We start from the raw sequence: 26,813 nt of genomic DNA on the forward strand, positions 1-26,813 counted from the left end.
ATTTTCATTACTTTTGTTTTTTCCACATTCATTTCCATGCCATAGCACCTTCCAATTTCAATTAGTCTATCAATCATGCCCTGTAGCACAGTTTCTTCCTTAGCCATTAACACAAGGTCATCTGCATATTTCACAGTTTGAATAATTTGCCCTCCTACTTTGAAGTCTCCGAGCCCATCCAGAGCTTCCTTGGTAAGGCATTCGCTGTACAAGTTGAACAGAATTGGTGATAAACAGCATCCTTGTCGAACTCCTCTTCCAATCTGCACACTTCCTGTCTCCCCTCTGTCCAATCGTACTCTAACATTCTGATCCATGTACAATTTGCTAATCAATCTTCTTTCACGCCAATCGATACCTGTTTCTTTTAGGATCTGCATTAATTTGGTGCAGTTTATCCAGTCAAATGCCTTCTGCCAGTCTATGAAGCAAACACACAGTTCTTCATCTATCTATCTATATACCATCAGTATAATGAAATAACCATATACTTACTTACTTATGGAGCTGAGCCATTGTTGAGGAGAAGCAAAATCTGCAGCTACTCAAGAATTTCTATGGAACCCGAAGGTTCATTACCATGTTCACAAGAGTCCTCCACTGGTCCCTATTCTGAGCCAGATCAATCCAATCCATACAATCCCATCCTGTCTTGCTAAGATCCATTTTGATATTGCTCACCCGTCTATGCCTTGGTCTTCCTAGTGTTCTCTTTCTTTTTGGCTTTCCCACCAATATCCTATATGCATTCCTTTTCTTCTCATTCATGCTACATGCCCTGCCCATATCATCCTCCTTGACTTGATCATTCTAATTATACATGGAGAAGAGTACAAGTTTTGAAGCTCCTCATTATGCAGTTTTCTCCAACCTCCTGTCACTTCATCCCTCCTTGGTCCAAATATTCTCCTCAAACACCCTGAGCCTGTGTTCCTCCCTTAATGTCAGAGACCAAGATTCACACCCATACAAAACCACAGGCAAAATTATAGTTTTGTATATTCTGATTTTTATGTTTTTGGACAGCAGACAAGAAGACAAAAGGTTCTGGACTGAATGGTAGCAAGCATTATCTGAGTTCAATCTCCTCTTAATTTCCTCCGAGTCAGGTTTTGATTTGTTATCATTCCCTAATATCTGAACTGTGCCACATTTTCAAAACATCGGTTTTCTATCTTTATGTCATGATTTTACCCTGCATTTTGGTGATGAGACAGCAACATATATTTAGTTTTGTGTGTTTTTCGTTTATCACCCAGTAGATTCACAACATCAGCAAAGACCAACAGCTGATGTGTCCCTTTTAATTTCAGTTCCACCTGGTTTTCCTGGATCTTCCTAATGGCATATTCTAAAGCAAAGTTGAGAAGGAGTGGCAATAAAACATCTCCTTGTCTTAGACCATTCTGGATAGGAAAATTATCAGACAAATGTTTACCCATACAGACTTTACTATAAGTTTCGTTTAAACACATTTTAATCAGCTTAATTAGTTTCATGGGTACTCCAAACTCTATGAGAATATTGTACAATACTTCCCTCCTAACTGAATCAAAGACTTCCTTGAAGTCTACAAATAGCTGATGTCTCCAATATCTGACGAATGCAAAAGATCTGATCTGTAGTTGATCTGTTGTGTTGAAACCCACACTGATGACCCCAAATAATTTCATATATTTATGGACCTAACCTTGAGAGAACAATATTGGATAAAATTTTGTATGAAGTTGACAGCAGGTATATCTCCCAATAATTACTGCAGTCAGTTTTATCACCCTTCTTGTGAACTGGTAAATAATAGATTCCTTCCACTAATTAGGCAATTTTTTCTTGTGCCAAATAGAAGTAATTAGCTTATGGCTCTTAGAACATAATATTTCGCCTCTTACTTGAACATGTTCTGCTGGAATTTGATCACTACCTGGTGATTTATACCTTTTCAATTTTGGAATATCAATTTCAATCTCAAAAGGGCTGGGATCAGGTAATAACAGTTGAGCTGTGTGCATTTCTACCTGCCTAACATCACTGACCTTAGGTACATTCAATAACAGAGAAGTAGTTCCTCCACCTATTCAGAATATTGTGGGAATCTGCAAGCAGATCACCATTCTCATCCTTCACTAAGTTACTTCTAGGTTGGTAACCCCTCTTAAAGTCATTTATTCCTCTATACAGGTCTCTAATGTTCTTGGTCTTCTTTTTTTTTTTTTTTTAAATTCGTTTAGTGGGGGTGGAGTCCAACTGGGTCCTCTCGGCACGGCGGCCACTCATTGGCCTAATGTAGCCTGTCCTGGGTGATTATGATGATGAAGAATTTGGTGGAATGAAGATTGGCAGGGGATACCGAAGTGCTTGGAGAAAACCTGCCCCAGCGCCATTTTGTCCATCACAAATTCCATTTGACCACACCCATGATCGAACCCGGGCTGCCACGGTGGAAGCCAGCGACTAACTGATTGAGCTGTGGCGCGACCAACGAAAGTTTTTGTTCTTACTGTTCATTACAAGTTCATCAATTTTGTCTTTCAGATATTCCCTTTTTGTTCTTGAAATGCCTCCTGGTTTTGCGTCTTATATTGTTCAGGTTATCCCTATTTATTTTGCTTGGATCCTGTAACCATTGCAGTCTGGCTTGTTTGCTTTGGTCTAGTAATTTTGAGCATCCTTCATTGAACTATGGAAATAACCATACCCATATACACATCAGAAATAAATCCTTTTATATCTTGAAGCTTAAAAGACAGTTATCCCTCACCATAAGCATATAATCATGTTTTTTCCAAAGCGTATTGAAATTCATTAACTCATCAAGTATAATTAATGTTGAACATGGAACTGTATGTACAGTGGTACTAATTTTTAATTGAGATTAATTTGAAAAAATGTTAATTCACCAATCATAATGCAGGCCTAGACAGCTTGTAGAAGCAACAAAAGACATGTCCAATATTTAGATTGCGTTTTTTAATATACATTGATACAATAAAACAGCTCCAACTAGGTATATCAGTCTCCACTATTATCCATACCATATGAATTCATCCAGGAATGCCATTCATTCATTCATTCATTCATTCAGCATTCCATAAATCCTTACGTGGTTAAACACCAATGGATAAAGAAATAGTCAACACGAATAAACATCACATTCTGCCAGGCTGGCATGTTCAGTATTCTGTGTATAATTTTAATGTGAGATTTAAAAAAGTGACACAAGTTGTAGCAGTCATTCCTGTACATTATTTAGTCGCAGTAATCTCGTATTCTTCTTTTACTGGCACTCCTGCTGATTAAGCTATAATCCAGGAAAACTCAGGAAAGTGATTTGCTATAGTCTGGACAATTAGGGTTCAATTTCAGCAGTAAAAGAGATTTTCTTTTTGCCATTATGTCTAGGATGGCTCTAGGGCCCACCAGCCTTCTATTCAATGGTTACAGACTTTTCTCTGGAGAAAAAGAAATGGGTGTGTGAAGCTGACCATTTACCTTCATCTAGTTAGCACTGATCTCACCCAATATATTTTCTTGACATGTTTCTTAAGCACACTTACAACTTTATAACTTTACCTACTTTATTGCAAATTGTGTAGGTTACCTAGCTTCGTGTCATATTAGTCCACTGTGTAATAGTAACAAACTTAGTGGCCACAACAGAAGGCCCAAGAACTACGCCATGAGTCTGACTTATTAGCCTTTTTCAGTCAAGATCTTAAAGTCACACATATGTTTATAATGATTCTGTGACTCCATATAAAATATTTACTTGTTTTTGCAAACCCTGCTGGCTAGAATACCATGTTAATTTTCAGTCAGCATAATCACTATGTATGAGGAAGCCATTCTTTGAATATTGCATTGAATGAAATACAGTTTGGCCATGTAATTATCTTCATACTTGTCACATTGCTGGAACTCTTTATCTAAAGGCTTCATTAAGTTCACTTAAATATTTTAGGCTTAAAATAATACTTTTTATGTGCTCCTTAAGCTATTATGAAAATTTAGTGATATATGTCATTTTCCTTAAGATGTATTCTTCCAAAATTATTCAGTTGTGACTTTTCTGTGATCATCATCATAGAAATTTTTTTTATTTCAGAGGAGGAAAAGCTTTTTTTTTTTACACATTCCGAACATAATTAAACAGACCTAGAAGTTTGTGACTATGGTATATTATCAATTCAATTATTTTTTTTTTACATTTTCCATCATCCTATCTTATTTAAAACACAAAATCACAGTAATTGTAATAATTAATCAGCTTGATCTCTCTTAAAACGTTAATAAATCTTATCTCATTTCTCAGTCTTCTAGAAATTTTAAAAGGTAGAGGAACCAGTTCATTATAGCATTACTATTGGGATAAAATGTGGAAAAGAATATGCATGATTCTGAATATTTTTGTGTGTGTTGGATTTTGTATACCATTACTTACAGCTCTTTGTCCTATTGCATGTACTCTGGTCGATCTGTCCTCTTGATGTCACCAGTGAGAACGTGAGTCTGGGGAGTGCGAAGCCAACAACAACAGTAGCAACGATGACAACAACAATGAAGTTATCATTGTCTCATGAGACATCTTCCTCAAGCAAGCATATCTACTGTAAACCTAGTTGTTGGTCTCCAGTTCTCCCCTTAATAGCATGAGAAAGTAGCTCCTTGCTCCTTTGTTTGAAACTTTGCCATGCAGGCTGCTTTGTTTCAAACTTTGTCATGCACAAGGAGTTGAAGGGACCAGGCATTGGTGATGGTGAGCAGTGACATTGGGACGACTGTCATGCCAGTCAGTTTTCTTAGAGATTTTCACTTCAGCAGTTGCATATGTATACAATAAAAACATGAGACTACCAAGTGCTATGAAATTGGTGACAGAAGTAAAATACTTCTTCTTCTTTAAAGTTGAACAATATATCGTGTGTCTGTGCTTCGTGCATCGGTTAGACTTTGTACATATTATATAAAGAAAAAAGTCTCACATTCGAAACAAACAACCAAATAAAAACATCTGTTTAAAATTCACGCCTTCCACAAGTTTCTGTGAATATATATCACATAAACATTAAATAACAATTGAAAAAGAAAAACTATTTGATTATTAAAAATAAAATTTAAAAATACCAATTATATCAATCAAACAGCTGTGAGCGTGAAAGAGAATGAGAATAAGTTTGAATGCTGAGAAATGTATATAGATACAGAATGTTCCAACCTGTTATGTTTGCACTTGGAAAATTACAAGGAAAACTAATAACTGAACATTCCATGTTATCCTAACATAAACATTATTCAAGACAGTGGAGGCCAACTGCATAATATATGGTGCAGGGCATGTGACATTTTAAGTTCAGAATTAACATTTGGAACTAATTTCTATAAATCATATTCATATACAAAATTATTTATGTAGAGGATACAAAAATACATTTAAAATTTTTAAACCTGATTTGGAATCAAACATATTACTTTCCTAATGACCATAAATGTTTGAGAAAGAAGGTTGAATATGTATTTTAAAAATACATGACTTGTGAATTACAAGAAATTTGAATTCTCACATATTATAAAACCATACACCAAGGATTGTTCACGAAGTGACTGTTCTGTTTGTATAAGTTTTTCCTGTAATTGACAAATGAGTTCCAGATGGAAAATTCATATGGCATTTTGTACTCTTGCTTTCTTTGTTTAAGAGAAACATTGACAACATGAAACGGAACTTCAATGGTCATTTTTTAATTGGGTGACAGCAGAATAACATACTAAGGCATTGTTTAATTTTTAATTAACAGAAACCTTTTGATTTTTTAACTGCCAGTAATAGAAATAAATGACAGAATGGAAGTGTGAGTGCTTGTAAAACTACCATAACTAGCTAATTAATAGGAACTCCCAACTGCCTACCTAACAAACACAACCCTAAAATATACTCTGTAGCAGTTAGAAATTATAGAAGATTTTTTTAATATGCATACATAAATATACAATTGAACCCTCACCCAGCCCCTGAGGTTAAAGTGGAACTGTATACAAAAATATAATTATTACTTCATTGATATTCAGGATAAAATTTGATGAAACTGTGTAAACTTCTCTTGATCTTAACTTGTGGATATCCATTTCAGCGAGAGTATCATGTTCATTGCATTAAAGACTGGAATTTGTGACAAAATTTATTTTGATGGATCACATGAAATTATTAACATTTCAAAGAATGGTTTTATTTTTGGATGTGAAATTTGCAATAATCTGGATGCATTATAATTGTAAACTATACAACGGATGGATTGTATGTTAATATATTAGATAATGGAATTGCTTTCATTTGTAAAATGTTACTAAATTTTAAAATTATTTTCTCATAAAGAATATGTCAATGGACACTATAAATTATAATTTAGGATATCTACAAGTTTTCCTCCTGTGAGTTGAGGTTTTGTCTTTCATGAAGGTGGTAAAATGAACCACTCTCAGCATTAAACAAAATGAAACTAAACCCATGAAAAGTTGAAGTGAGAGAGAATGAGAGAGAGAGAGAGGGAGAGAGTGATAAACTTCAAACCTAAGACTTCTACCCTCATATCTACTGCCTTTCTTTGGTATTATCAGCTTTAAGGTAATTATAGTTAGAAAAGGAAAAGAAGAAAAGAAAAAAATAAAATTGGTGCTTCAGTCTTATATTGTAGTCTTAAACTATTTAGGTATTAAAACCTGAAACTTGCAATTTCACTTTCAAAGAATAAAATAATTCAGGCTGGCTGCCTCTGATGTTACAGGTTCTCTGAGGGTCACATATTACTAGTTAGCACAACTGTCTATAAGAGAGAAACTAGTGCTTCGTGTTAGAAGTTATAAACACTGTTTTGTAGGTTATATTATTCCTGTCATTTCTGTTATCCTCTTACATATTTTAATCAGTGTTATGAAGTATCTGATTAGGAAGCAATGAATATTTTGTTCCCATACTAAGAGACGTTTCAGAGTAATATGTATATACAGTAAATATTCAGAACCAGCCAGATTGCTATAAAAATACATGATTCACAAGGGACCATTGGATCATTATTGCTTTCCCATATTCATATTGTTTTGAAACTTGGAACATTTTGTTGACTTGGAGATGTCTATGCTGCATGAAACCCTATGAGATCACTTCTGTGTTTTATACTAATGCTGAAAAAAATTACTCTAATATCTATATGTGCATCATGGATATTTTTCTTTAGGAATACCATGAATATATATCTGGAACATGTATGATTTAATTTGATATATTTTTGTAGAGTGGTTGCGTGCAATGTCAGGGTAAGATGCTCCAGGTACCTTTGAAAGTATGAGTGGTCTATAATCTGGAATCAGGTTGAATTTCTTCTACATAAATGATCCTGCCAGTGTTAGTAAAAGAAGCGTACTGTAAGGAGGAATGTAGTTGTTATGAATCACTCACACTCATGAAGGTCAATACAGTTTGGTGATGGTTGGACAGTGCCAGTATTGTGGTTTCTGTTTAGATATTTATATCAGTGAAAGTATGAGACAGTTGTGCCAACTCTATCCTTTGATGCTCTATACTGCAATATGGGACGCAATGCAACTGGAGACTCCTAGCTTCCTATAACACTCTCAGAAACTTGCTCGCACATATGTAAAAAAGAAAACTAAATGCCTATAGCTTATTACACCTTGCTTGTTCTTGGTGACTCTGACAATAACGTGAATGATGAATGAATATTATTAAAAAGAAAAAAAAAAAGAAAAAAAAACTGTCACATTTTGTGCTGTGATCATCATAGACATATTATTTCCTTCACCCCTGCAAGAAAATTAAGTAAGGGGTGGGAAATTTTTGTGTTCCTTTTTTTTTAGGACTCTTCAGCCACAACTGTTGAAGGGGAAAGGACCATATCACACACTACATATAACAAAATGATGTACAGTGTTTCATTGTTTTCTTAAAATCATGGGAAATTACAGGGATGAACAGTTGACACCCCCCCTCCCCCAGATACACTCTGGTAGATTCATGGCCATGAAAAGGTTGAGAGGAGGCAGGGAATAATTATTTTCGTCGTATGGTAAATATTGCTTGGGTCATTCAATATTTGATATTGTGATGTTTTATGCCGATCTTCTATGTGATGGAGCAAGTACCAGACAAGTATTATGATAACATGCTCTTTTTGGCAGAAATGTACACAATATAATAATTGCCCTGTTTATTCACAAATTTATCTCACAAACTGTACATACAAATAAAAAGATAATTATCCTACTTGAACCTGAATTTTACATTATAATAATAATTCTCCTCCTCATTTTGTGTAACATTGTGATTTCTGTTCTTTAACTGTTGTCAGTAGCCATTCATTCAGTTTCTCTGTTACACAAGAAAGAAATTCGATTCCTTTAACTAAAGCATTTATTGTTAGCTGGGATTGGATGTAATAACACAAGTGTAAGGTTTAGTGCTTGGTACAGATGAAAGCAACAGAAAGTACACCTCATCCTCATGTCTAGTTATTGTCATATTTTTGTTTCTTGTGGATCAAACAGTACATTTCTGGGTAGATACATTCAATCCCATCTCAAGTCAGTTACCATGACTGGTATTTTTCATAGTTCCTCCATTTTTTAATAGTTGCTTAGATAAAGATCTCAAAGAGTCCTTCACATCTTGATCCACACTCTTCACTTTACATTTGTAAATAATCAGTGTAGTACTGTTCATATTCTCTGTAAGCTGTGTGTTGGAACTGCAGAAAGTGAGCAGCTATTTTATTTTCTTTTATTTACAAAACTGATTTCTAGTGCAGTTGAGCCTAAAAAAATATTCCTGACCTTTGTAGATAATGACAAACTAATTCAATTATCACAAGAAATTAAAAATAACATTTTCAGATATATGTTTGTCAGCATTTCAGGCATTCATTTTGAGCTGATGGAAAAAAGATAAGTCTTATGGGAAATGAGCTGAAATATAATGCAGGAAATCAGAAGAAATGTGCGATTATGTTTCCTTTCTGACATGTTTCTAAATGAGTTATCTTCTCTCAATTATTTTTTGTTTTATTAGTTTTTCTCCCCTCCTTGAGATTACAAGTACAAAAATTAGCATGATTTGCTCCATGGCTAAACCATCCTGATGTTTGTAAAGCATCACATAAATATTCCAGTTGCCCCATTATGTCCACATGATATCCCTACCATTCCAGATCAGTACAGTAAGTCTCACCATACACAGTTAATTTGTTCCGATGGATTCTTTGTAAATTGACTACTGTGTAAATCCAGCAACACTTAAATATGATATATTTTTTGACATATACATTTGTTTCGATGGGTAGTTAATGCTAACAAAAATGTGTACAGTTGTATCATAACATATCATATTATAATGTAATGTATGAACAGTGTATATTCAGCACTAATGACTAGAAGTCAAAATACCTAAACTGTTTAAGTAACAAACATGCACATGTGTAAGTTGGGGACTTACTGTATTTCTGTCCTTCATTCATAACATGGCTATTATAATAACTTTTATGTTTCTGTTCATGTAACCCAACCTCAAAATTACACAATTTTATAGCAACTTTTTTCATACAACACACAGATGGACAAAACTGCAAACGATGAGCTTCATAATTTGTAATCTTAATGAAACAGTAGCATGGTGATCAAATAAAGGAGGATGAAATAGACAGGAATGTAGCACATTTGGGAGAGATGAGAAATACACACAAAATTTTAGTTAAACTTACTGCAAGGATGAGATCACCTGGCACTTCTAGATGTAAATGGGAGCATAATATTATAATGTATTATAAGGAAGTGGTGTGAGGGTGTGTTCTGGATTGAAATGGCTCAATATAGGCTTTAAACATAGTAATTTATCTTCAGGTTCCATAGAAGGTGGGGAATTTCTTGACTAGCGGAGCAATTATTAATTACCTCCTTTGGGACACTACTCCATGTAGTAAACTAATTGTTTTACATACAAAATATAGCCTTTAAACATCAAAGACTGTGAAAATAATCTGAAGTTCGAATATCAAATTACCCATCTACCAGAAGTTACAATTTGTAATGTAGATCTGTTCTGAAATGAAATACTGTCACATACATCACACTTCGTTACAGCAATACAAATAAACATGCCAACATAAGAATTGGAAGTGGCGCTGTTGAAAATAGTCACAGAAAGAATGAACAATTGATTTGTATTCTATCCTGATCATTTTTTTGAATATCACATTTTTAAAATTATTTTATATAAGACAAGTTAGGCTCTGACATCGTGCCCAGCTCCTGTACTCCTTCCTTCTTTTAATTTATTTTGATCTGATTAGCCATATTTTGCATTTTCACAGCGTGTAAGAAAAGAATCGCATGCAGGGATGATCATGTTTGTCTAAATATCTGCGGATTTCAGCTTGAGAACTCCTGAATGGATTCTGACAAAATTTCTGATGTAATTTCCAGTGAGTAATAGCAATGTGGCAGATGTATGAGGTGGGAGCACCACTGCTGAAATGCTGTAATCATAAGAAATATATTAACAAGAAATATTAGGATAACAATAGTAACCAAAGTAATAACGAAGCAACTGTTATAATGAATTTTTGATACACATGATATGTACATACACTCAACTGTGAATTTAGAATGTCAAGATGTAAAGAACATTTATGAAAACTTTGCATTTGGGTATGAACTGCACCTTTCCAACCTTGTTTTATATAATGCAAGACTGGCTATGCTAGCATGTCCATATGCGCCTAATCCCACTCCTTCTCCCCCACCTACATTAATTTTTAGCCGCTGGAACATCATGCCATTTGAGGCCATGCCACATTCATACTTGTTACTACAATATGGTGGCCCTGCAATATAATGAGGATGGAGTGATAACAATACTGAAAAGTGTCCAAAGTTTATGTCCTGATCTTAGAAAATTATACAAACTTTGCAACACAGTGGCCATGTGAACTTGTGAAGTTTGAGTGACAACAGCATCGCGTAATGGACAGAATTGAAAATTTTCAGATTTGCATGGCTTCTTATGACATCTGCCAAACATTTAACATTCTGACATATATAACAAACATAAAGGAATTAACACAAACTTTCTCAATGGAAGGCAGAATTGTCATATTGAAGGCCTTACAAACTAATCCCCATGTCTGCCAGAAACTAACTTGTTCAAGACAGAATAATTCACGTCCTTGGCACTGCAGTTCAGAGGTAGTCAGGTTTACTGACTCAATGAGCCATGTCTACAAAACAAAGAAGACTGGTGGAGTGGTAATGCTCTAGACTTGTATTTTGGAGGTATCTGGCTTGCATCTCCAAAGAGTTACAGTTATCGTAATTGAGGTGTTCACAGTTTTCCTCAGTCTCCCTGTATGAATTCCAGGATAGTAACACAAAATAGATTATAACACTCTATTCAAATCCCTGCCTACTAACTATTAACAATCATCTCATTAATTTGATACTATGTAACTGTTGTAATTTATTTATTTCCATTGTAAAATTCCGTCGATCCAATCTAGGCTACAAATACGCCTCACGGATATAGAACCAGTCACAGACAAGTAACTAAAATACACATGCTATGAAAAAAAGCATAGGTCAGATCAAACAATAAACCAAACTGTTTATCTTCCTACTTTAACATTAAGCATAACAACATGTTAAATTTAATATTGAAAAAATCATCATACCAAACGGTAGATGATAACATGTTTATGACAAAATAAAGCACCTATGATACATAAAAGCTTAAAAATTCACAGTAAAATTAGTAATTACTATTAAAAAAATCATTCAGTGAATAAAAAGAATTCAATAGAATTTTTAGAATATTTTTAAATTGACAATTTTTTTATGCAAAGAGGTAAGTGATTAAATGCCTTTTTACCTATATAATAAACATAATTTTTATAGACAGACAACCTTGGTTGTGAAGGGTAAAAATTATATTTACCTCTGGTGTTCATATCGTATAACTCTGAATTTGTTTTAAATAAGGAGATATTATCTATTACAAAAATTAGTAATGAAAATATACTGAGAATAAAACGGTAATATATTAGTTTCTTAAACATCTCCCTACAGGAATCCCTATTTCTGGAATTTGTAATAATTCTTATGGCCTCTTTTTGTAGTTTAAATATATTGATACTCTAAGGGGAATTCCCCCAGAAGATTATACCATATGACAACTGCATGAAAATAAGAATAGTAAATCATCCTTAGTGATTCAGGGGACACAAATGGTCTTAAATGCTTTGCTTAATTTAATTGTAAGTTCATCAATATGATGCTTCCATGACACGGAGCTATCAACAGTAATACCAAAAAACCGAGTATTTGTATTATTAATAATATATTTATTATTATAACTAATATCTAATTGAATTATTTGGCTATTAATGGTTCTAAATTGTATATACTGAGTTTTGTTATAATTTAATGACAACAAATTGATATTAAACCATTCATTCAACTGTCTGAAAGAGGAAATAATATCTTCTTTAAATTTAATAAATTAGGATTACTAACAGTAATGCTGGTATCATCAGCAAACATGACTGGCTTAGAGTTATAATTAACTACTTAAGTTAGGTCATTTATGTACAAAAGAAAAAGCATTGGTCCAAGTGTAGATCCCTGGGACACTCCATGTTTAATCTTCCCCCATTCTGAAGAAGTATGAGAATGTGTTAATTTATCATAAATGAGGACTCGCTGATACCTATCACTGAGATATGATTTGATTAGAGCATATGCATTGCCTACAATTCCATAGAATTTCAGTTTCTTCATTAATAAGTCGTGATTGACGCAATCAAAGGCTTTCTTGAGGTCACAAAATATACCTCCCACAAGTTCCATATTATTTAAGGCCTGTAAAATATCATTTAGAAGTTTAAATGTTGCCCTGCCCTTCCTGTTGAGGAATTGCTTCTAAACCCAAACTGTTCGCTAGATAATTTAGCATTATTTATTACATGTTTAGAAAGTCTTATATGTACCATCTTTTCAAAAATTTTAAAAAAGGAAGTCAGTAGTGATATAAACCTATAATTTTTTATATCTTTATTGTCGTCTTTTTTAAATAATGGCTTAACCACAGAATATTTTAATCGTGTAGGGAATGAACCAGATAAAATTGACCTATTACAAATATAATTCAAAGAAGCAATGATAAATAGAGAACTCATTTTAAGGATTTTTACTGAAATTGCATCATATCCAAATGAATTTTTGGATTTAAGGGATTTAATAATTTTTTCTTAATTTCCCTAGTCGTTGTGTTATTGAATATTATATTTGGAAAGGGGTTACTGAAAACTCTGTATAGATAATCAATACAATTATTATCTTCTAATTCCTCATTGTTATTGATATTGGAAATTATTTTGTCTGCTGTTAATAGAAAGTAGTTTTGAAAGGAATCAGCTATAAGCTGTCGATTATCAGTTAAAATACGATATAAACTGACTCAAACAATTTTTTCCCTGACCTTTTACCTGTTACAAATTTAACAATATTCCAAGTAGTTTTCATTTTATTCTCTGAATTAACAATTAATCTATCATAATGAAGTCTTTTAGCCATGTTAATAACACTGGATAAAGTTCTGCAATATAATTTATAATAATTTTTAGAATTTGCATCATTATTATTCCTATACAACAAGTAGAATTCCCACTTATGTCGACAAGAAATTTTTATACCTGGTGTTATCCAATTATTGATTTTTGTCTTAGAACTAGTTATTATTTTTTTAATGGAAAACTAAAATGAAAAATTCTCAAATATGTATAAAAAAAAGGAGTTGAAGATGGTATCAACATCATTACCACTAAATACATCATCCCACATTTCATAGCTTAATTGCATTTTAAATTAAGCAAAGACTGATCATCATTTTTATGTTTATGAATTTGCAAGATAGTAATTGACAGGATGTTTTTAAGTGACAATAGAATCAACCACATATATGCATGAGGGCTATTCGGAAAGTAACCTCCATTTATTTTAGACAACTAATGTAGGGGAGAGGTAGAGTTTGTGCATGCAAGGTAGTGTTACATGACTCATTACCTTGTAAACCATCACATAACTGGTCACCTAGTGTTCGTACTTATCTCTGCAGAGTGAATGATGTGTCCTATTGATAATCTCACCAGCTGCGAAATTTGCAGTTGTCCGCTTTCTTCATGCTAAAACATGAGTGCTGCGGAAAACCCCTATGAGTTATGCATGACGGTTATGTCCTGAATGTAATGAGTGAAGGAACTGTTAAGAAAATAGTATAGAGTGTTCACTATGAAGACTGAAGTGGTCGGCCATCTGTAGTGAATGATGATCTTATTCAAAGTGTTGAACAAAAATCTGTGAAAGACAGTACTTCATAATTTCAGAAAGTTCATGTGAATTTCCACAAATTTCATGCACTGTTCTCTATGAGATTATCACAGTTAGGCTAGGCTTCCACAAGTTTTGTGCTAGATGGGTTCCAAAAATGCTCATGGTGCACACAAAATGTAGAGAATGGCTTTGGCTTTGACTTTTTTAGAGTGATGTCACAAAAATGGCGATGAATTTCTCACTCACAATGTAACAAATGATGAAACCTCGGTTTGATTTGTGAATGTTGAAATCAAAGAGCAGTCGAAGCAATGAATGCACATACATTCACCAAACAAGCTGAAAAAGTTTAAACAGACATCTGCGTGCCAGAAAGCTGATGGGAACTGTTTCTCAGGGCAGGAAAGAAGTGCTGATGGTGGAACTCATGCAGGAAAGGACCACAATGTCAAAAGTATGTTGCGTGCGAAACACTAAAGAAGTGCGTAGGGTTGACCATTCAGAACTAAAAACATGGAATGCTGACATCTGGTGTAGTGCTCCTCCATCACAATGTGCATTCACATACAGCTGCTCACACTTGAGCACTGTTGAAGCATTTCAACTGCATGTTGTTTGACCACCCTCCCTGCAAACCTGATGTCGCTCTAAGCAACTACCATTTGTTTACCCACCTGAAGAACTGGTTGGGATCACAGCACTTTAACAATAACAAGGAGTTTATGGAAGGTGTCAAAACGTGGCTGAGGTCACAGGTGACATATTTCATTGACACAGGTGTACAAAAACTTATTCCCTAATACAAGTGCCTTAATTACGGCTGTGACTGTGTTGAGAAGTAGCTTAAATATTTGTATGTAATAATTTTTTTCTCATTGCTTGTTTTGTTAAGAGTTTACTGGAGATTACTTTCTGAACAGACATTGTATAAATCTTAAAGCATATGGTAGGCAAATTGTGGCCATATTGCAAGAAAGGTGGTTTAGAATTTTCTGTGCAAATTTTTTAGTTTCAAAGACCTGATCACAGTTTCCATGTGAAATAAGTCTTTTGCTTAACTTGTAAATTAAAAATAATTTTTCTTTCCTAAGGAAGTTGTCCCATCCTGAAAAGACATTGTGAAACAGTCTGCACTTCATTGTCAAACAGGTACTGTACATTAAGAAATTTCATTTACTGAATACGTGCTGAACATTTTGTTGTGTATCAAAGATTAGAATAGGGGCCTGTTGTTAAGAGTAAACTTAGCTCCAGTCTCATACAAAGCAAAAGGGAAGCCCTTTAATCTACCAAAATCAGCTTTCAAAAGTTTTCAATAGGTCATGATGACTGTACCCCAAAACAAACTGCATAATTTATTGTCCCTTAATTTTATACCGAAGGTACTGTATCTAAACAGACTCTTATTCACATGGCATCACAATCCTGCTTGCAACCTTGCAGCTATGGTAGAGCCGAGTTAACTCAGTCGGTATGGCAACTAGCTACGGGCTGAACGGTTGGGGGTTGATTCTCTGCAAGGGCAAAAGATTTCTCTTTACTCCACAGGGTCTAGATCAGCTCTGTGGCCCACTCAGTCACCTATCAAATGAGTACAGGGCACCCTTTCTCCAATGGTTACGCGGCCGGGACGTGAAGCTATACCTCCAATCCCCAATAAATCTTCTCAACCTTCATGACGATGACGTTGTGCTTAATTATTCATGGACAGGAAAAACTGTACCTTTACCGTGTAGCTACGGGTGTTGGCTACACTGCTTGAAAACGCGCGAAAAAAGCATTCCCCATGGTCCTGCGCGTTAAGTCATCGTGCCGACGAAAATGGCTGAAAGTCGCGAGCAATTTCGGCAAGTACTGGACACTCTTTTAAGCGCCGATAATAATATTCGATCTCAGGCAGAGGTAAAACCGTAGCACATAGAATAAGTACAATGCAATTATTTAATATGTTTCCCATTTTGTTATTGTAAATTTCGGATATAGTAGTACACGTTGGCGTTTACCTCGTGTAGTTGTTCAAGCACGAGGAATATTTATGGTCTCTGCATTGCCCTGAAGAAATAACCATGGCGTTATTTTCAGAATGGCCCATAAAAAGGTTGTGGTTTCGTTATGTATGAATTTTGCATTGAAGTTTTGTTTTGATTCGCAGGAGGCCTACAACAATCTCCCGGTTGAATCAAAGGTTACATTCCTTCTGAGCTCGGTCCATAATGCTGGAATGGAAGAGGAACTTCGGCAGATGGCTGCTGTTCTTTTACGACGGTTGTTCACAGCAGAGTTCATGGAATTCTTTCCAAAGGTTAATACATTGGTGTAATCAATTAGTTGAGTAACTGCTGTGTTTGAAATGGTACTGTATATTGTTAATATACCATGAGGAATACTTATCTGACGGTTATTTCCCATGTCTGTGAAAAACAAACTACACATTATAGTCTCCTGCTGGAAGCATTTGTGGTGAATTCAGTATACATTTACATTTATTTTTCACTTCATGGGTCCAATCATCTCCCCGTAGGGCTGGATATAAAACATGTCACACATTACAAATTCACGATGACTACACATCATTTGTCCTTGATCCAATAAAATATGTAATCAGTCCTCACACAGATAGCTCAAGTTGTCAGGACCGCACATGGGTCATGGAAAAACCACTGTCAAATTTACACCTTGCCATTTCACACACACTGGTAAGCCATATCCAAACAGTTACATTATAGAATATTAAAATTCATAACAAAAACAGACATCAGACATACATACGCCTACACTTACAACAAGCAAGTCTCAACAATGAATAATTCATGCACATAGACCATTTATTAACTCTTAACTTTTGACCCCCTTGCATGCTTGACAAATTCATCAATAGAGTAAAATGTGTTACTTTGCAAATAATTTTGTAAAACAAACCTAAATTGCTTTTTATCATTTTTCGAAACTGTGATATTTGACAGCAGAGTTAAATAGCTTGACGCCTGAATAATACACACCCCTCTGATAGGATGATAAATGTGTTGAAGGTATATGAAGGTGGTCATTCCTTCTGGTACCAATCACATATACAGAGTTATTGGTTTGAAACTTATCCAAATTATTAACAATAAATGCCATCAATGAGAGCAAATATACACATGGGATTGGTAGTATGTCAAGCTTTTTAAATAAATCTTTACACGTATGAGTTGGGCCCACTCCCATCATTATTCTTATTACAGTGGAACCTCGCTTAACGAGCATAATTCGTTCCAGAATCTTACTCGTAATGCAAAACACCCATTAAGCGAACAATTTTTCCCATATAAATTAATGTAAAATGCAATAATGCGTTCCATGCCAAAAAAATACTCAGAAAATTTTAAGTATAACGTTTATTCAAAGAAAATTATACATACACTTTAAGGAGCGTGAATCATCTTCATCTTTTCTTCTATGCGGAATGAACCAACCTGGAATGCGAATTCAATTTGCAGAAAACAAAAAAATCTAAATAATTAGTTTATTATTTATGATACATATCTAATTCTTTTTTACTAGAAAGCTATCTAGAGACACTTGTTTTTTTTGATGCTTCAAAATTTGGTGAAAATGCGACACAGTATTATCATTAAATAAATTTGTAGCATGCATAGCCACTGCCTTATTAGGGTGATGCTTCTCGCTGTGTGATGCAACAGTTTCCCATGCTTTCAGCATTTCTCTTATTGCGCCAGAAGATTGTGGCTTTGCTGTTACCTCCTCTTCTGACAAACTCTACTCCACAACTTGCTGTGAAACACAATGCAACTCCAAATCGTGCAAATTGTTGATGTAGACCGATTGTATATGCGTGCTAGATCAGTCACGCTCACACCTCGTTCTCGCTTTTCAATGATTTTACGTTTCATTTCTACGGTTATTTTTATTCTCTTATGACTGTCTTTTTGCGGCTTTTTCTTTGGGGACATTTTGCAAGGGTTATTAAACTTTGTACAAAAAAAAAATCACAAATAATATGTCTGAACACAAGTTTGGAAAAATGTGTGATCACAAGCGACACTAAGATGTTGGCGGAACGAGTGCTAAACACAGACTGATGTAGCAAACGCACAGTCCAGTACTTCCCCCCTCGTCACTCGTTATGTGAAACGTGGCTCGTTAAGCGAGTCATTTTTTTACAATTTCTTCTGCTCATTATGCAAATTACTCGTTATGAGAGGTGCTCGTTAAGCTAGGTTCCACTGTATTTTCTTTTGTATAACAAAGACCTTATGACTCTCTGAGGTATTTCCCCAATATATTATTCCATAGTTCACCAGTGAATGATAATATGCATAATATACAGCTTTAAGACTTTATATTTGATATATAGGATAATCTTCGCATCAGAAAACAAACTGTACTCAACTTGTGAAGCAAACAATTGATATGTCCCTTACAAGTCAGATGATTGTCCAGCTGCAAACCAAGAAATTTTATTCTTTCTACTATTTTCAGCCTTTTGTTAAAAAACAGTGTATATAGAGGGTAGCTCGTAGCTGCTTTTGGGGTGAATTTTATCATTTTTGTTTTATCCAGATTTAACACAAATTGATTATTTGGAAACCACGTTAACATGTGACTAAAAACAACATCCAATTTTATTTTTAAATTATAGTAGTCTTTAGCTGTGTAAAGAATACTTGTGTCATCTGCAAACATAATAACTTCCGAAATTTTACTTATTTCAAGGGGAAAATCGTTTATGTATATATTAAAGAATAAGGGTCCCAACACCGATCCCTGAGGCACACCACATCCAACAATTTCCCAGGTAGAATAGTATTTATTATTTATATAATTTAACCATAATTTGAACCATTGCAATAATACACCCTGCACTCCATAGTACTGCAGTTTCATTAATAGATGATCATGATTAACACAGTCAAAGGCCTTGGCTATGTCACAAAATATACCAGTTACATACTCTTTTCTATTCCAAGCTGTAAGTATTCCATCGGTTAATTAAACATTGCATCTTTGCAATATTATATTTCAGCATCCTGTTACACTCACACAATATATATGGACAAATACCGTCCATATACCGTAGATATAGGGCATGTACCCTGAAAAAAAAATTAACTAAAAAATTTGAAAAAGAAAGAACAGAGATCTTATAGACATTTTAACTTGAATTAAAGTTTTAAAAAGTGCTAATTTAAAAATCAAATCGACGCGTGTAGATTAACAAAGATTTTATACAATTAGAAAGACTGGTGATTTTAAATTTTAACAAGCAGTGTAACAGCTACGTGAGTGATACACACCTGATGATGGCCATTTAGGGCCGAAACATGTAGTGTGGAGGAGGAAAAAGAAGTAAAAACTACAATAAAATTGTTGCACTTAAGACGGTATTTGTCCATATATATTGTGTGANTTTGGTTGATAATCCCTTTTGGAACCTATACAATATGATCATAGAGTCTTCTAAAATTTGCTGTTTCAAAAACTTTTGCAAACCCAGTTACTTATAACAGCCTTTTCCCCTTTTTTGTAAACTGGCTTAATAATTGCATATTTTAATCTTTCTGTATGCAAGTATTCGTAAGAGGGTGGGAAATTCAGATATATGCAGGACTTCTCTTGGGTCATGTTGCTTGCAGAAGGTATAACATACCCTGGTTTGTGGAGTAGATGGCCATTAAAATGCTTGTCTGATAGGCATAAGCATTACCATTTAATTCTCATGGGGGGGTAGAGTCCAGCTGAGTCCACTCAGTGCATCGGCCACTAATTGGCATATTGTACCTGCCCAGGGTGATTATGATGATGGAAACTTATGATGGAATGAAGGTAACAGGGGAAACTGAAGTACTTGGAGAAAACCTGCCCCAGTGCCACTTTGTCCACCACAAATCCCACTTGACTACACCCGGGCCACTGCAGTGGGAAGCCAGCAAGTAACCGCTTAGCTATGCCGTGGCCCTTGAGCATTACCATACTTTCACATGAACTTGATTCACACATTGTCTTTGTGTGTATGATAAGATGGTCAGGAAAGCATATTTATTGAAATGGTCATATGGTGATAGTTTAAATGATTTATTGTCAGTAGGATAGCAATTGGTGATTAGCTATGATAAGTGATTAGAATTTTGCAACTGGTTTGCCTATTCCATAAGCCATTTTGAAGCTTATGTTTATGTTGTAATATTTCATTTGTTTTGAAAGAGAAAGTTGTGTAACATTTGCCCATTTCAGCACTGCAGATCAGAAATAAACAGTTTAAAATAAAAATACCAGTTAATTGTAAGTCAAAGGAAAATCCTGTTTTCTGTCTTAGTATGTTATATATATAGGCAAGTGTTTTAATGGTGTAACCACGCAGTTAAATAGAATAAGCCCCAAGTATCAATTAGTGAAAAATTATGTTGATCTGTTTTAGTTGTTTGTAGTACAGTGAATAAACAGATGTCAGTCTTTTTCTTTTATCGTTTGGGTGCTCATTTGTTGATGTCTTCATTTTCTTATGTTGCAGCTGTTCATTATTTAGGCCTACAAGTTTAATAGTGTTTATGTTATCAGCATGTACTTTCTATATCTGAAATCTTCACCAGGGCTTGTCAGATATAGGTAACTGCCAGTTTTATAATAAAGAGCGTGCCACTACTTGAGAGAATATGTGCCAAGGTTTACTTGGCACAAGTCATGATCGAATTAGGAGATCAGTGATTTAATTGCAGTGGTAATATCACTGCTCATGAGTTCTGCCAGAATGAGGACCAAGGAAACATAAAGTAACAGGATAAATTGCATAATGAGGAGCTGTATATATCATTATTTTGATCAAATTGTGTATAGATTGTCAACTCAAGAATGATGAGATTTTCAGGATATATAGCGTGCATGGCAAAATAATATTCATAGAAAATTTTAGTAAGGAAACCTTAGGAAGAAGACCACTTTGAGGGCCTAGGTATGGATGAGAGACAATGTTAACTTCACTGTTCAGGATATGGTGTAATGTTTACTCTTTGTGAACAAGATAATGAGACTTAAAAGAGTCCATAAACGCAAGAAATGTCTTGGTCAGCTGAATATCTACCAGTTTTTCAAGAATGACTGGTTGCCACAGTGATTCTTAACAGGAAGGGCTTTTTTTTTTCAAATACAGGAATATTTAAAAAATACTGAAGTGACTAAATCTGTTCATTGAAGACCTAAGACAGATATGTTTGGTTCAAGAAAGATTTTTATGTGGCAGTCTTTTTGTTTGGTCATTCAGATATTTGTGCAAGTTAGACGAGGAGCTGTTTACATAAGTGTATAATTGCTTGATTTAAAAAAAAATAAAATATTAATTCCAGCCACTGTGACTGTGGTACTGTAATGTAAATTGCCTTTAACTGATGTAGGCAGTGAATGTGTTATTCACCTGAAAATCATCACTCTAGGTTTTACTCTCAAAGCAGGTCTTTAACAAGTACTGGTTCAGTACTGTGTCCCTCATTATGTTGCAGCTGTCACCAGAGGGACAGCAGCAACTAAAGGAGCAAGTGCTGCTTGCTGTACAGCAAGAAGAGTCGGACTCGATACGCAAGAAAGTTTGTGATGTGGCAGCTGAGGTAGCCCGTAACCTAATTGACGAAGATGGAAACAACCAGTGGCCTGAATTTCTTCAGTTTCTTTTCCAGTGTGCAAATGCACCAACTCCTGTTCTGAAAGAAAGTGCACTCCGCATGTTCACGTAAGTTGTATGTATATGCTTGTGTGGACTTGAGAGCTTTACCTCAACTGTTTGGATGATGATAGACACTCTTGAGAATACAAGTGTCTATCTGTGTATCGCTCCTTCTGTGAAATCTGAAAGTATATTGATGTGTTCAAAGGAAGAAACTGTAGGACTTATGTTGTGCAAGCTGCATTGCGCATATATCTTTGCTCTGTATTTTTGTGTGATATATATTTTTATATTCTCATATCAGTGCCCAGATCTTCCTTGATGTTTTGCAGTGAAAAGTTTATATGCATTTCTCATCTCACCCACATGTGTTACAGACCCTGCCCATCTCACCCTCCTTGACATCATCATTCACACTGTATTAGGTAACAAGTACAGACTATAAAACTGCTTATTTTGCAGTTTTTTTATTCTCTTGTTGCTTCATCTCTCTTAGGAACAAATATTCTCATCATTAAGATACTCCCAGTCTTTGCTGTTTTAGAATTAGAATTGAAGTTACACGTCCATGCAAAGCAGCAGGTAGTATAATTTTGGTCCATTGCAGAAGAAATGCATAGAGAAGAGAACAATAACGAAGTAACAGTTTCATCAAGTTCCAGGCTTGTGTGGTGCAAAAATATAGATCCATTTTTGTTGGGAGTGTGCTACCTTAATTTGCGTTTGATTGATAGACTGCAGTAACGGACAGTAACTTGGACAAAGGAAAGGGGAATGAATGAAAGTCACTGCTGAGTAAAAAGTTCTTAATGTCTGGTTGTGAGCTGTATGGAAATGACTCTGAGCTCTCTGGGTGTTTGTTAAATTTGTACATTCATTTGGCAAGTAGTAACTCATGTGTTGTCTTAAATACTTTTGAAATATGTGACATTAATGACTTTTTACTACCGAGTGTTCAATGTTCAGGCTTATTAGACGTCTGGGGAGCTTCTCAGAACATGTCCATCTGGAGATAACAATTTCCAAATTATTGAAGAAAGTTCAAACCAGCAGTATTTTAATAGACAGAAAACAGTTAAAAAGAAATCATGTTTTAACTGAGGAAAAACTTGATGGCATCAGTCATCAGTTAGAAGATTTTCCTAAAAAATTTTTGCGGCAATTAACACAACAGAGTGGTTTATCAGTAACCAGTGCGTGGACAGCAACTAAACTGTTGCATATTTGTCCATATAAAATTACTGTTGTTCCTGAAATTAATTAAACCTATGGATTATGAAAAAAGAGTGAGGTTTTGTAATTAGTTTATCAATCATTCATGACTGACTCACTGATCCTAAACTGACATCTTTCACAGATGAGGCAAATTTTAATCTCTAGGGATATGTTAACTCACAAAAGAATAGGTATTGGAGTACTGAAAATCCTCATGCTTCTGCTTTACGACCAGAAGATAGGCATATGGTGTGCAATAGCGCAAACCATATAATTGGACCGATATGTTATGAAGGAATTCTTGATGCTCAGCAATACATTAATGAAATACTCGACTCATTTTTTGTTAAATTGGCATCTGCAGAAGAAAGGTTTGGTTATTATATGCAAGACGGTGAAACTTCACACAGAGCTAATGAAACTATCTGGGCATTATGTGTTATGTTTCGAGAATTTCTGGGGAGGAAAGAATTATTAGAAAAGGTTTGTTGGCCCCTTAGATCCCCAGATCTAAACCCCTGTGATCTTTACTTGGGGGGAAAATTTAAAAGTGTTTTGTATGCCAACAGTCCAAATGACCTACAGGCTCTAAAACAGAATATTCTTGAAGCATTTGACAACATTCAGCAGTGTGAATTGCAACAAGTTTCCCAAAATTGTTCAAAATAATTCACATATTTCTCACGGCAGAGGGCAGACATTTTTAACATTTTTATGATGGTGGGTACAGTATTAATTACTATATTTGATTAATAATTAACAAAAGAAGTGAACAATGTGAGCTAGCTTTACAGGCTGCTTGGCAGCATTTTTCTTGGTAAGTGGCTCATCATTTTCACAGGAAGTTGCTGATGGTAAAATCAATGTCCAATCAGCCTGCTCTCTGAACACGGTTTATATTCCCAGATAATTAAATATGTTCCGTACAAATGTATGTTATCTTAGGAAGAGTAGGTTTGTAGAATTTAATGTACTAGTACTTAATGTTGCTTTAGTCTGAATATGAGGGAAGTAGACACTTTTTTTTTTTGCATTCTTTTAGATCTTTTCCTGGTGTGTTTGGAAACCAGCAGTCTCATTACTTAGACCTTATTAAGCAGATGATGCAGCAGTCTCTCATGGAAGGTGCAGGCTATGAAGTGAGTTAACTGATATTACTGCTGAAAAATAAAGAATCCTTACTGTTATCTGTAAGTCATAGAAGAGTAGTTATAAGAAATTTCAGGCTTTTTTGGCAGGTCATTGCTTGTTTGAATTCTGGTTTTGGTTGGTGGTAACTGTGGAAGTCTTGTCATATTGCTAATGTATCAGAGATCCTCTATGGTGTCTGCCGGTACTTGCAGTACAGGTCCACAGGTTGGTGGGAATTGCATTTTAGATTTGTAGCATGATAACCAGTAGGAAATGAGAGAGAAAATTGACCTTATTCATAGAGTAAGTAGGAGAGATACTAAGCACTGGCATCAGTCATAGCTTCCCAAGGGGAGTGCTTTGAAGGTGACCACAGTGATATTCAGCAATGAAGTATGTAGCACTTTTACTGCGATATGTGTATGAACTTTATTGTGAGACCACATGCTCTATTTTGAGGAGGAAGAGAGTCAGTTGTATGAAGTCTGACCCAGAAGTTTCCAGACCAGCAAAATGTGAATGTAGGAGGAGATGGGAAAGGAGTTAATTACATCTCTTAGGAGTATATATATATGTTATATGTATATCCTTTTGTCATGGCTGATGTCAGTTTCAAAATTCTTCTATAATCCATCTTGAATGCTGCTGTTTTGTTCTCTTTGATTTTGTAAACAATTCTAAGTTTTAGGAATAGGAAAAACATTCAGGTTACAACAGTAAACAAATTCAGTAAACTGAACAATGCCTTCATCAGTTGCTGCTGAGTGGGCTTGACTTTCTACTGGGTGCTATTAATTGATCTCTGATGTCATTGGCAGAACTCATGGCTCTCCACCACAATGGCCCTGACTTAGGCACTTTCCTGCCTTCTATGAAAATCTCTTATCTCATAGATCTTACTCCCTGCTTAATACTGAGACAACTTGCATAGTAAGATTTGAGGTTTTCAAAGCGGTGACCATGAAGAAAGCCATGTTCTGGGATGTAGCGCCATGTAGAAATTGTGTTAACCGACGTTCCTCTGAAACGTCGGTTAACACAATTTCTACACGGCGCCACATCCCAGGAGACGGCTTTCTTCAACCTGAATAGTGTTTATCATGAATACAGATAGAGGTTGTGGAAGGTGGCAAGTTTTTATTTAAGTGCTTTGTTAACTCTTGACAAGGGAAATTATTTCTTTATATATGAGGTATGTTCAAAACGTTCCCAAAATTTGTCTATAACTAATATCTTCCTTTGTTTAGAGCTTATTAAATATTATCCCCTTCAAAGCAGTCCCCTTATGCAGCAATGTACCCCTCGCACTGCCAGTTACACTTTCAGAAACACTATTCAAAGGATGTTTGTGGTATAGCCTTCAAGTCGTTTGTCATATTAGTGATGATGTCTTTCACTGTTTGAGATATTCTTCCTTTAAGGGTAATTTTGATTTCAGGGAATAGAAAAAAGTTGGGAGGGGAGAGGTCAGGTGGTAGGTGGGTTGTGGAAGAATCAGAATCGAATGGTTTGCCAAGAATTGTCTAATTGATAGCACTGTGTGAGCAGGCACATTGTTGTGATGGAGGAGCCAGCATCCTGCAGTTCACAATTTGGATTTAAGGTTGTAATTTATGAACTGCATCCCTCAGACATTTCAAAACATTCGGATGAAAATCTTGATTGTCTGACCTTTATGAGCAAATTCATAATGCACAATGCCTCGAAAAAAAAAAAAAACATTGCTTTTACACACAAGTACGCCTGTCTTGGGGAGGCTAGGCATGAATCTTAAAGTGTGAGGATTGTTGTTTGGTTTTAACATCATGCCCTAAACACATGTCTCATCACTGGTAATAACATTTTTCAAAAGATTTTCATTGTCATTTAGTCTTTGGAGGATATGTTCAAGATGGAAAGTTGTTGCAGTTTCTGATCATCAGTCAAAAGTCTTGGCACAAATTTTGCTGAAACCCAGTGACTTCTAAATCTTCCATTAACACTTTGCGGACCATGCACCCTTTAAAAGGCTTTTCGCTTTTAAACATGCCGGACTGTTCGCGTGTTAACAGGTTTTTAAAACAGGACAAGTTGCAACACACTATACATCTCTCTGGCTCCACGTAGCTAGCACATAGCTGCCTGCAGCTGCGTTATAAGGCTCTGGAATGTCTGCTGACAAATCAGTTACTAGACCTCGCTGTAACTCTATGCCCCTGCAAAGGAAAATAAATGCCTTTATTTCTTCAAGCTTTACGTAGCAAGCTGTCAGTCAGTAGATCAAAGTCAGATCAAAGACCAAAGCGGTTGACACCTAAGCAATTTCTTGGAGAACAAGAAATATCTGACTTCTTCTCCGATGAGCTATCTGACTTCCCTTGTGAGTCTGCTGGTGATAGCAACTCACAATCTTATAGTGAGTGTGGCAGGGGCGAACAAAAAATTGTGACCA

General features: G+C 35.2%; 2 protein-coding genes and 1 long non-coding RNA gene across 14 annotated transcripts in view; 2 read left to right on the top strand and 1 right to left on the bottom strand.

Moving 5' to 3' along the window:
• Positions 1-7,483, top strand: part of LOC111866799 (regulating synaptic membrane exocytosis protein 2) — a 204,580-nt gene extending 197,097 nt beyond the window's left edge. For all 12 annotated transcript variants that reach the window (XR_004513258.1, XR_004513257.1, XR_002843212.2 and 9 more), the window contains one exon: positions 4,494-7,483. Coding sequence is in view for 1 of the 12 variants with exons in the window: in XM_033752415.1 (XP_033608306.1) it covers positions 4,494-4,496 (3 nt within the window). In the remaining 11 variants the exon portion in view is untranslated. The remainder of the gene's footprint in view (positions 1-4,493) is intronic.
• On the bottom strand, positions 6,909-16,110 carry LOC117282506. Its single transcript, XR_004513261.1, has 2 exons — positions 16,027-16,110; positions 6,909-10,535 (listed from the first exon to the last, which is right to left on the bottom strand). It is a non-coding gene; the product is annotated as an uncharacterized LOC117282506 (long non-coding RNA).
• A 60-nt stretch (positions 16,111-16,170) lies between these two features.
• LOC111866800 (importin-5) overlaps positions 16,171-26,813 on the top strand; it is a 46,847-nt gene continuing 36,204 nt past the window's right edge. The window contains exons 1-4 of the mRNA XM_023856068.2: positions 16,171-16,284; positions 16,535-16,684; positions 21,876-22,102; positions 24,294-24,390. Of these exons, the coding sequence (XP_023711836.1) occupies positions 16,204-16,284; positions 16,535-16,684; positions 21,876-22,102; positions 24,294-24,390 (555 nt within the window). The 5' untranslated portion in view covers positions 16,171-16,203. The remainder of the gene's footprint in view (positions 16,285-16,534; positions 16,685-21,875; positions 22,103-24,293; positions 24,391-26,813) is intronic.

The sequence above is a fragment of the Cryptotermes secundus genome, unplaced genomic scaffold (genome assembly GCF_002891405.2).
Source record: "Cryptotermes secundus unplaced genomic scaffold, Csec_1.0 scaffold446, whole genome shotgun sequence".
Classification (NCBI taxonomy): Eukaryota; Metazoa; Arthropoda; class Insecta; order Blattodea; family Kalotermitidae; genus Cryptotermes; species Cryptotermes secundus.